At 43.2% G+C, this 12318-nt stretch overlaps 1 protein-coding gene across 49 annotated transcripts in view; it reads left to right on the top strand.

Moving 5' to 3' along the window:
* The window catches only part of EPB41 (erythrocyte membrane protein band 4.1), a 278208-nt gene that overhangs the window by 247286 nt on the left and 18604 nt on the right, over positions 1-12318 (top strand). For 29 of the 49 annotated variants that reach the window (XM_077965593.1, XM_077965637.1, XM_077965626.1 and 26 more), the window contains 2 exons: positions 7586-8035; positions 9247-9375. In XM_077965593.1, coding sequence (XP_077821719.1) covers positions 7586-8035; positions 9247-9375 — 579 coding nt within the window. The remainder of the gene's footprint in view (positions 1-7585; positions 8036-9246; positions 9376-12318) is intronic. The other 20 variants (XM_077965654.1, XM_077965656.1, XM_077965648.1 and 17 more) reach the window with 2 other exon arrangements.

Here is a 12318-nt window from a genome sequence, read left to right as displayed (position 1 = left end):
TTACAAAGGCACAGAGGTAAGAGAAAGATGCTCTGTCCTAGGAACTAAAAATAGTTGAAGTAATGGGGAGAAGGATATATGTGGAGGTGTAGCTGGATGAAGCTGGAGAGAGAGGTAAGGGTCAGATTTTAAAGTATTTTCTGTCTTACTAAAACCCAATGAAGGGTTTTAAACTAGAAAATTGAATTTTCGGCCGGGCGCGGTGGCTCAAGCCTGTAATCCCAGCACTTTGGGAGGCCGAGATGGGCGGATCACGAGGTCAGGAGATCGAGACCATCCTGGCGAACACCGTGAAACCCCATCTCTACTAAAAAATACAAAAAAAAAAACTAGCCGGGCGAGGTGGCGGGCGCCTGTAGTCCCAGCTACTCAGGAGGCTGAGGCAGGAGAATGGCGTAAACCCGGGAGGCAGAGCTTGCAGTGAGCTGAGATCCGGCCACTGCACTCCAGCCCGGGCTACAGAGCGAGACTCCGTCTCAAAAAAAAAAAAAAAAAAAGAAAATTGAATTTTCAATGTTTAGTTTTGGAAATAAGCACTTTAGCAGCATGATAGATGAAACATTCAAGGAAGGTTTGAGATAAGAAGGAAGGAAGAAAGGAAAGAAGAAAAACTGTTGATGGCATTTGTGGTAATCTGGATGAGGTATTCTAAGAGCTTTAACAGGCCGGGCACAGTGGCTCACACCTGTAATCTCAACAGTTTGGGAGGCCGTGGTGGGCAGATTACTTGAGGTCAGGAGTTCAAGACCAGCCTGGCCAACATGATGAAACCGCGTCTTGACTAAAAATACAAAAATTAGCTGGGCATGGTGGCACGCATCTGTAACCCCAGCTACTTGGAGGTTGAGGCAGGAGAATCACTTGAACCCGGAAGGTGGAGGTTTCAGTGAGCTGAGATTGCACCACTCTACTCCAGCTTGGGCGAAGAGCTTGAACAAAGGTAGTAAATGTGGAAATTGATGAGGGAAACATTAAAGCAAATAGATAAAGGAGATATTAAAATGGAATAAAAATGCTTTGGTGACATAATCTCTGGGGGTTAGCGGATAAATATAAGGAAGGAGTTGAAGATGATTCTCAGAATTCTGGCATGGATGACTGAATGGATGTATATACCTTCTACCAATATGGTGGAAATGATGGAGGGGCCAGATGCGGTGGCTCACTTCTGTAATCCCAGCACTTTGGGAGGCTAAAGCAGGTGGATCACCTGAGGTCAAGACCAGCCTGACCAACATGGAGAAACCCTGTCTCTACTAAAAATACGAAATTAGCCAGGCGCGGTGGCGAATGCTTATAATCCCAGCTACTTGGGAGGCTCAGGCAGGAGAATCGCTTGAACCTGGGAGGCAGAGGTTGCAGTGAGCCGACATCACGCCATTGCACTCCAGCCTGGGCAACAAGAGTGAAACCCTGTCTCAAAGAAAAGGAAAAAAAAAAAAAAGAAGAAATGATGGAGGAAGTTGGGGAGGGATACCCAGACAGCAGCAGAGATGAGTTTAGTTTGCAACATGTTGCATTCTACACCCCTGGGAGGATGCTCAACAAATAGTTGTCTCTGTTGTCCTAGAGATCTGGGTAACACCATCAACTGGAAAAGCTGATTTGACCATATGTGAGAGTGCTATAAATGGTAATCCAACCTAACTGTTATGTTTTTCTTTTATTTCTGAAGACTAGTACATATTAGGTGCTCAGTAAATATTTGTTGGGTTGAAATTACTGTGTCTAGGGCTTTTATCATTGTTCTCTTCTATACATGCTTTGGAAAACAATAGGTTGATCTGTCTAATTTAACTCAGCAGTAGGCAAGTGTGGGTCAGGTGGTGCTGACCTAAGTAATGTTTGGTTCACAAATAGCTTCTTGATGACAGACTACCACTTACCACTTGAACAAACTGGCACAAAATTGGCTCTTACTTGATTATCTTAGGTATTTTTCTGATTATTAATCAGCCTTCTCAGTTGTGACAAATTGTTTAAAGAAGCCCAAAGTTCCTCTCCATGTGAATGGGTTCAGATAGCTATTCACAATGCTAGGACTAGCATGTAGCAATTTCAGAAAGCCTATTTGTTTTGCCAGCTGATCTATTTTTGAACAGCTCTGTAGCCACTTGCCTGACTCAAAAGAAACAGTGAGATAAGTGCCCTGGAAAGTAGCATAGCATCTTAACAATATGACAGATTCATTCTAGTGTCCCCCAGGCCCTAGCACATTATAGGTGCTCTGCTCATTGGTTGGTTGAATTAAATGAGGAAGTATACAATATGGTTTCATATACAGTATGTTATTGTATTTGATCCTCAGAACCCTATAAGTCAAACCCAAGTATTATTTTCATGTTAAATATGAAGAAATTCATATATTCTTGTCAAGAATAATTGCTGTATCTCAGATACATTTGCAGACAGAGACAGCCCTGTTGTCAGTCTTTCAGTTCCATCTTTCATATCCTAAGTCATATTTGTTGTCAGCCAATGAAAGATCTACCTAATATGAATTCAACTGGTGCCAGTTTGAGATGCTTTTGAGTTGCATGTTTCCAGATGGCTTGGGAGTGAAGCTGGCCTGAAGTTCCTGTGTGTAGTGTGTCTTTCCTTGCCTTTATAGAGCCCTGGTTAATATTAATCAAAATGGAGGCTGTTTTACAAGTTAAGGAGCAGCAGTGATTTTCCTAATATAATACATGTAACATTGCTTTGAGTACTACAATGTGTAAGCTGGTTCAAACTATATTGTTTACTCATAGGAACACCTTCTTACCTTCTTTTTTTCTTTTTGAGATGGAGTTTCGCTCTTGTTGCCCAGGCTGGAATGCAATGGTGCGATCTTGGCTCACCGCAACCTCTGCCTCCCAGATTCAAGCAGTTCTCCTGCCTCAGCCTCCTGAGTATCTGGGATTGCAGGCGTGTGCCACCATGCCCAGCTAATTTTGTATTTTTAGTAGAGATGGGGTTTCTCCATGTTGGACAGGCTCGAACTCCCAACCTCAGGTGATCCACCCACCTTGGTCTCCCAAAGTGCCGGGATTACAAGCGTGAGCCACTGTGCCCAGCCAGGAACACCTTCTTAAGAGTTCCTTTCTGGGGCCGGGCGCGGTGGCTCAAGCCTGTAATCCCAGCACTTTGGGAGGCCGAGACGGGCGGATCACGAGGTCGGGAGATCGAGACCATCCTGGCTAACACGGTGAAACCCCGTCTCTACTAAAAAAATACAAAAAACTAGCCAGGCGACGTGGCGGGCGCCTGTAGTCCCAGCTACTCGGGAGGCTGAGGCAGGAGAATGGCGAGAACCCGGGAGGCGGAGCTTGCAGTGAGCTGAGATCCGACCACTGCACTCCAGCCTGGGCAGCAGAGTGAGACTCCGTCTCAAAAAAAAAAAAAAAAAAAGGCCGGGCGCGGTGGCTCAAGCCTGTAATCCCAGCACTTTGGGAGGCCGAGGCGGGCGGATCACAAGGTCAGGACATCGAGACCACAGTGAAACCCCGTCTCTACTAAAAATACAAAAAAAAAAATTAGCCGGGCGCGGTGGCGGGCGCCTGTAGTCCCAGCTACTCAGGAGGCTGAGGCAGGAGAATGGCGGGAACCCGGGAGGCGGAGCTTGCAGTGAGCCGAGATCGCGCCACCGCACTCCAACCTGGGCAACAGCGTGAGACTCCGTCTCAAAAAAAAAAAAAGAGTTCCTTTCTGTATTGTTTCTCTGTGGTTTATAATATGGTCAAAGGCTCTTACCAATATTTCATGCCTAAGCGGCTTATATACAGCTCTCTGGTGAGCATATGCAGATGTCACTTGCCATGACATTTGGCTTTGGTTAGGTTATTTCTTTTTCTTCTTTTGACTTTTATTTTAGGTACATGTGCAGGTTTGTTATGTAGGTAAATTTGTGTCATGGGGGTTTGTTTTACAGATTATTTTGTCACCCAAGTACTAAGCCTAGTACCCAATAGTTATTTTTTCTGATCCTCTCCTTCCTCCCACCCTCCACCCCAAGTAGGCTCTGGTGTCTGTTGTTCCCCTTGTATCCATGTGTTCTCATCATTTAGGTCCCACTTATAAATGAGAACATGCAGTGTTTGCTTTTATTGTTCCTGTGTTCGTTTGCTAAGGATAATGGCCTCCAGCTCCATCCATGTTCCTGCAAAGGACATGAGCTCGTTCTTTTTTATGGCTGCATAGTATTCCATGGTGTGTGTGTGTGTATGTGTGTGTGTGTGTGTGTGTGTGTGTGTGTGTATATATATAGATAGATCACATTTTCTTTATCTAATTTGCCATTGATGGGAACTTAGGCTGATTTTATGTATTTGTCATTGTGAATTGTGCTACAATAAACATACACATGCATGTGTCTTAATGGTAAAACGATTTATATTCCTTTGGGTATACACCTCGTAATAGGATTGCTGGGTCAAATGTTAGTTCTGTTTTTAGCTCCTTGAGGAATCACCACACTGCTTTACACAGTGGTTGAACTAATTTACACTCCCACCAACAGTGTATAAGCATTCCCTTTTCTCTGCAACCTCACCAGCATCTGTTATTTTTTGACTTTTTAATAATAGCCATTCTAACTGGTGGGACATAGTGTCTCACTGTGGTTTTGATTTGCATTTCTCTAATGATCAGTGATATTGAACCTTTTTTCTTATGCTTGTCGGCCACATGTATATCTTCTTTTGAAATGTGTCTGTTCATGTCCTTTTGCCCATTTTTTAATGGGGTTGTTGTTTTCTTGTAAATTTGTTTAAGTTTCTTACAGATGCGGGATATTAGACTTTTGTCAGATGCGGAATTTGCAAATATTTTCTCCAATTCTGTAGGTTGTTTACTCTATTGATAGTTTCTTACACTGTGCAGAAGCTCTTAAGTTTAATTAGATCCCATTTGTCAATTTTTGCTTTTGTTGTGATTGCTTTTGGCATCTTCATCATAAAATCTTTGCCAGTTCTTAGCTGGGCACGGTGGCTCATGCCTGTAATCCCAGCACTTTGGGAGGCCGAGGTGGGCGGGTCATGAGGTCAGGAGCTCAAGACCAGCCTGGCTAACATGGCGAAACCCCGTCTCTTCTAAAAATACAAAAATTAGCCAGGCGTGGTAACACACGTCTGTAGTCCCAGCTACTTTGGAGGCTGACGCAGGAAAATCACTTGAACTCAGGAGGCAGAGCTTGCAGTGAGCCAGGATCACACCACTACACTCCAACCTGGGTGACGGAGCGAGATTGTGTCTCAAAAAAAAAAAATTGCCAGTTCCTGTGTCCAGAATGCTATTGCCTAGGTTGTCTTCCAGGGTTTTTATTAGTTTTGGGTTTTACATTTAAGTCTTTAATCCATCTTGAGTTGACTTTTGTATATGGTATAAGGAAGGAATCCAGTTTCAATCTTGTGTATATGGCTAGCCAGTTATCCCAGCACCATTTATTGAATAGAGAATCCTTCCTTTCCTCATTGCTTGTTTTTGTCAGCTTTGTTGAGGATCAGATAGTTGTAGGTGTGTGGTCTTATTTCTAGGTTCTCTATTCTGTTTCATATGTCCGTTTTCATACCAGTACACCATGTTGGTGTTTGTTTTGTTGTTGTTGTTGTTGTTGTTTTCTTTTCTTTTCTTTTCTTTTTTGAGGCGGAGTCTCACTCTATCACCCCGGCTGGAGTGCAGTGGCTTGATCTCAGCTCACTGCAACCTCCACCTTCCGAGTTTAAGCAGTTCTCCTGCTTCAGCCTCCCAAGTAGCTGGGACTACAGGCACATGCCACCATGCCCAGCTAATTTTTGTATTTTTGTAGAGACAGGATTTTGCCACGTTGGCCAGGGTGATCTCGAACTCCTGACCTCAGGTGATCTGCCCACCTCAGCCTCCCAAAGTGGTGGGATTACAGGCATGAACGGGGTTTTGCATTGTTGGCCAGGCTGATCTCAAACTCCTGACCTCAGGTGATCTGCCCGTCTCAGCCTCCCAGCGTGCTGGGATTACAGACATGAACCACCATGCCCAACCCACCAGGCTGTTTTGGTTGCTATAGCCCTGTGGTATTGTAGAGATCTTTAACCTTCCTGGTTAGCTGGCATTCCTAGGGATTTTATTCTTTTTGTGGCAAGGTTATTTATTTTTCAAATGACTCATTCATTTCCTACTAGTGTGAATTCCTTCTTCTTCCACCTAGAGCACCTTTCTTTTAACTTAGGAATAGGTCCATCTACTGGGATGGTATCTTCTCATCCACATGCTCTTCCAGGTACAGTGGTCCCGCAGTATCTGTGGGGCCTTGGTTCCAGGACCTCCCCTGGATACCAAAATTCACAAATGCTCAAGTCTTGGATTAAAAATGACATGGTATTTACATATAACCTATGCATATTCTCCTGAATACTTTAAATCATCTCTAGATTACTCATAATACCTAATACAATATAAACGCTATGTAAATAGTTGTTATACTGTATTCTTTAGGGAACAATGACAAGAAAAAAGTCTGTACATATTCAGCATAGATGCAGTTTTTTTTCCAAATACTTTTGATCCATGGTTGGTTGAATCTATGGATGCAGAACCCACAGATACAGAGTGCTGACACTACTTGCTTTAGAACTGTTTTTCCTGTGGAGTGAGGTATTCGGCCCAGGAGGGAACTCTGTGTTTACAGGATTTATTTCTCTTGGAGGTTGGAAGTGTTGTGTCTTTCATCTGTGAAGAAATACATATCAGCTGCTGGGTCATTTTAATTGTTACAAAGAAACATTTCACCATTTTTGATATCATGTTTGATGTCATGACAATGATTGAAGTAAGCCTGTGCTAGATGTACTCAACTTCTGTCTCCCTGACAGCTAGTCTAGATTTTAGCTTCTCCATGCAGGGCTAGTGTGAGAATACATACGGTTTGGAAATATGAAACATTTTTCAACCTGATTAGGTTCCTTACGAATATGTTTTGCCTGTAATCCCAGCACGTGGGAGGCCATGGTGGGAGGATTAGGGGAGGCCAGGAGTTTGAGATCAGCCTGGACTACATAGTGAGACCCTGTTTCTACAAAAAATGTAAAACCTAGCCAGGTTTTGGTGGAGCATGCCTGTAGTTCTAACTACTCTGGAGGCTGAGGCAGGAGGATCCCTTAAATCCAGGAATTCAAGGCTGCAGTGAGCTATGGTCACACCACTGCACTCCAGCCTGGGTGACAGAGTGAGACCCTGTCTCAAAGAAAAAAAAAAAACAATATATTTTGACTGACTCACAAATTGCATTGTGTCCTGTGCATAGTAATAACTTAGGCATTTAGGAATGACAAAGTAACTCCTTTAAGTATGTTACACAAGGAAGACCATAGGAATATAAATTGCTGGATAATTGTTTTTCAGATTAACAATGCTATAGAAATAGGACCAAAATGAGGTTGGAACTGCTTAAGCTGCTGATAATGTGTAGTGAACAGCAGTTCTTCCTTTTGACCATGTTATCAGCTAAGATTCATAGTTTATATTAGTAGCAATATTTTTGAGGCTTCCAAAAATCACTGTTGATTCTCAGAGTTCATTCTCCCACTTATACCTAATCTTCTTGCTTTTGTATGTGTTCATTCATTTGTAGAGTATAAATGGCATTCGCACAGAGGAGGTGGCTGTCGTGACAAAGGGGCCATCTACTAACCCTGACTCTGAATGGGAGGGTCCCAAGCATTCGGTAGTTCCTAGTAAAAGCCAGATGACCACCCCATCGGAGTCTCTGCAAAGCTTTGCCTTTGGCTCCCTCTCCATAAGCAGCAAGGAGACGGAAGAGAAGGAGGAGGGGGCAGCTGGCTATCTTGATATTAAGGAGATGCCAAGAGGTCCAACTGGGGAATGTATAGGAGTGGAGGAACAGGCCGGTGCCTTAAAGTTCTCAGTAACACCAGCTTCCTGTCAGCTGCAACCTGGTGAAAAAAAGGCAGAGAGTAGTGAAGAACATGTTACACCAGGAGAGCCACTTGGAAAACAAAATGGATCATTTCTTGACTTTCATGTGGGTAACCAGTTCCCCACCCTCATTCGAAGTTTCCAGGTAGTAACTTATTCAATGATGCAGGTCTAATGACTGTCTTTGGAAGAGGGCCAGAATCTGTCCTGTGTAGGAGATGGTGGTGGTGTGCTGAGGGTAGTGGCCTCCCTGCTGTTTTCAAAATCACAGAGTAAAATTAAAGTCTTTGATTGTGCCAAAGAAATTCATTCAGAGCAATTAACTCCATGGCTAGAAATGCTTTCTTCTCTGATAACTGAACAAAACTCCAGCTGTCGGTCTTTATGAAGCTGGTTAAGTGTGTTCATCTTTTCCTTGCTCAAGTATGGGCCATGGAAAGAGGTAAATTGTGGCAACTTCTTTGGCGAGGAGGCTTCAGTGTTCTGAGACCATGCTTAAAAAATTCAAATACTCTTAATTAAAGGGGCAACTCATCTTCTTACGAGATTTCAGGCCCCAAATTATTTATGTACTGCAGCCACATTGTGCAGCCCACCACTCCCACTGACCCCACCCACAAGAGCTTCCAGGATCATAGGCACTGATTTCCTATGCTAAGGTGGTTGGCCACTTAACCTTATCACAATCAAATGGTAGTTTCAGGGTGATTTATACTCCTGGGGAAGGTGAGGAGATGGACAAGAAGGCCTTTGATGTTCCACTAATGTTCATTCTTCTGAAATTCTGGGATTAATCACCAGGTGGTGGTAGAACTGATTGTTTTTTTCTTTCCAGTTTTCCAAATACTGTCTCTTCTCAGTAACTCCAAAGTGAATCTCTGACATTGATTTGAAAGAAGTTAATGAAGTCGAGGGTAATGCATTCTATTGCCACTGCTGTTTCGTGTACCATTTGTACTTAGTGGAGGAAATGTGGCTGATTTTCTTAATTATAATGGTACAGACACAAGGACAAATCAAAGTGATTGCTATTTGGCAAATCGTTTTATATTCAAATTCTGAAGGTCAGTCTGAAGTGTTTTATATCACCAGTCATAACTGTCTGATCTTACAGCTTTCCAATAAGCTTATGAAAGTTATTACAGTAATGCCACTTTTTAATATCCCTCATGATTTGACACCTTGTCAGGGTTACTTTGGAATACTGTCGAAGTCTTGGGCAGAGTAAACACCTTTGGAGATTGAGCTAGCCCTTTACTTAATTAAAGCTAACTCTTTGATCAGATCAGTGTCAGAAGATTACTTCTCCATTGCCTTCAGAAACACTCTAGTAACTCTTTCCTTACTGCTTCACAGCCTCCCCTGGTGAAGACACAAACTGTCACCATCTCAGATAATACCAATGCTGTGAAAAGTGAAATCCCAACCAAAGACGTCCCTATTGTCCACACTGAGACCAAGACCATCACTTACGAGGCTGCCCAGGTAGGACATGGTCTGATGCTTCAGAACCAAAGGCTGCAAACAAAATTAATAACCTTTCTTCACAGAGTTTCTGGTCATTTATCACCAAGAATACCAGGTTTTTCTGGGGCAGTTCTTTTTAGAAGAGATTACTGGTCTAAGAAGGTCCCAGACTACTTTATCTAAAGCAAAATATTGAGCAGGACACACTGGTGTGTGCCTGTAGTCCCAGCTACTCAGGAGGCTGATGTGGGAGGATCTCCTGAGCCCAGGAAATTCCATCTGAATTTTTTTTTTAAAGCAAAATTGCCTTAGATCTGATTGCTTATATCCACCCAATTCATTTGCATAAGGCAGTCTAGTGTAATGGTTGAGAACATGGGATTTGGGTCCAAAAAAGCCTGAGTTCAAGTCCTGGCTCCTCCACTTACTAATCTGGACAAGTAATTGAATATCTCTGAGCCTTGATCTCCCCTGCCCATGATGTTAATAATATCTACCTCATGGTGTTATGAGGACCTAAGTATTTTTTTGTTTTTGTTTTTGTTTTTTTGAGACAGAGTCTCACTCACTCTGTTGCCCAGGCTAGAGTGCAGTGGCACAATAATCTCAGCTCACTGCAACCTCTCCCTCCTGGGTTCAAGTGATTCTCCTGCCTCAGCCTCTACAGTCATGTGCACATGGCTAATTTTTGTATTTTTCGTAGAGTTGGGGCTCACCATGTTGGCCAGGCTGGTCTCAAACTCCTGATCTCAAGTGATCTGCGCGTCTCGGCCTCCCAAAGTGCTGGTATTATAGTTCTTTTTAGAAGAGATTATTGGTGGCCGGGCGCAGTGGCTCACGCCTGTAATCCCAGCACTTTGGGAGGCTGAGGTGGGCAGATCACGAGGTCAGGAGTTCAAGACCAGCCTGGCCAACATGGTGAAACCCTTTCTCTACTAAAAATACAAAAATTTGCTGGGCATAGTAGCAGGCATCTGTAATCCCAGCTACTCAGGAGGATGAGGCAGGAGAATCATTTAAACGTGGGAGGTTGCAGTGAGCTGAGATTGCTCCATTGCACTTCAGCCTGGGCAACACAGCAAGAGTCCATCTGAAAAAAAAAAAAAAAAAAAAAAAAAGAAGAGATTACTGATGAGCCACTACGCCTGGCTAAATTTTCTTTTTTGAGACAAGGTCTCACTCTGTTGCCCAGGCTGAAGTGCAGTGGCATGATCTCAGCTCGCTGCAGACTAGCTAGACCTCCCAGGCTCAAGCGATCCTCCCACCTCTGCCTCCCAAGTAACTGGAACTACAGGTGTGCACAACTGCACCTCACTAATTTTTTTTATAGTGACAGGATTTCACCACGTTGCCCTGGCTGATCTCAAATTCCTGGGCTCAAGGGATCCACCTGCCTTGGCCTCCCAAAATGCTGGGATTACAGGTGTGTGCCACTAAGCCCTGCTAAAAATTTTTTTACTTCCTACTTTCAGTAAAATGTCTCTTTCATTTTTGGTAGTTTGAATGGACTAGAGTTGATTTGTGTTGAATTGTTTTTCTTTTGTTACTCAACAGAAGCCAAAAGTAAGAAAAACAGTTCCCTCTATAAACTGAACAGTTATTTCATTCCTGCAACAAATACTTATTGAGCATTCACATATTAAGCCAAAGCAATGTACAAGGTGTACATAGCCCCTACCCCCTGGAGCTTACATTCTAGTTAGGAGAAACAGGCAATAAGGCACATAAACAATGTATAAGTAAATTTCAGACAGTGGTAAATGCTGCAAGGAAACTAAAATGGTGTAAAGAGTTAGACAATATGGGATTACATGAAAGATTGCTACTTTGGGACTAGGATAATCAGGGAATTCCTCTCTGAGGAGGTGATATTTTGGCTGAGGTCTGAATAATGGGAAAGAGATTACCCATGTGAAATTCTGGCAAGGTGCTTTCACATAAATCTTTTCACTTAATCCTCACCTCACCATGAACTGGATGATGTTTTCTCCATTTAGGAAACAGTGTGGCTTGGTAATTTAAAAGCATGTGCATTGCCGGGCACGGTGGCTCACGCCTGTAATCCCAGCATTTTGGGAGGCCGAGGCAGGCAGACCACCTGAGGTCACTAGTTCGAGACCAGCCTTACCAACATAGAGAAACCCCGTCTTTACTAAAATACAAAAAAATTAGCCAGGTATGGTGGCTAATTAGCCATGAACTGGTGAGGTGAGGCAGAGGCTCCCTTGAGCCCAGGAGTCTGAGGCTGCATGAGCTGTGATTGTGCCACCGCACTCCAGCCTGGGGGACAGAGTGAGGCCCTGTATCAGAAAAACAAAATGAAATAAGGTAGGGAGAGGTCTGGGGCCAGGAATATGACTAGAACATCTCTGGAGTAATGCTTGTAAAGAACTACAGTGTCTGAAGAAACAAGAAAAAAGAAATGTGTCAGTCGAGAGAGACAGAGAAATGAATGAATAGGTCTTGACAGTGAAGGGGACTAAAAAAGAAAGGAATAGGAAATTGCTTTAAAACTGTACACGCTATTAGCTAGAGGATATAGGAAATAATTACTCTACATGACAGAGAATCCCTTTAAGTTGTCACTAACATGGAGACAAGCTAAATGTCCGTCAGTGGAGAGCTGCTTAAATACATTATGGTACATCCAATTAAGGTAATTCTGTGTGGCCTTTAATTAAAGCTTCTTATGGGAACAAGCTACATGATAAATAGGTAAGTGAACAGGCATGGTGCACTATGGTGGTACTGTTTATGGCAGGCAGAAGGGATATATATTGCAGCTATGTGTGTTTAGGCTTGTATATCAATACAGTCTCTGTGAATGGGTACTAAAAAAACAAAACAAAAAACCAACAACCAAAACGTATAGTGGCCCCTGATGAAGGAGACTGAGACTGCAGGACTTGGCTCGGGAGTGGGAGGGAAACTGACTTTTCACTGTACAACATTTCGAAGTTT

The sequence above is a fragment of the Macaca mulatta genome, chromosome 1 (genome assembly GCF_049350105.2).
Source record: "Macaca mulatta isolate MMU2019108-1 chromosome 1, T2T-MMU8v2.0, whole genome shotgun sequence".
Classification (NCBI taxonomy): domain Eukaryota; kingdom Metazoa; phylum Chordata; class Mammalia; order Primates; family Cercopithecidae; genus Macaca; species Macaca mulatta.
This window is presented reverse-complemented; position numbering and strand designations above follow the sequence as displayed.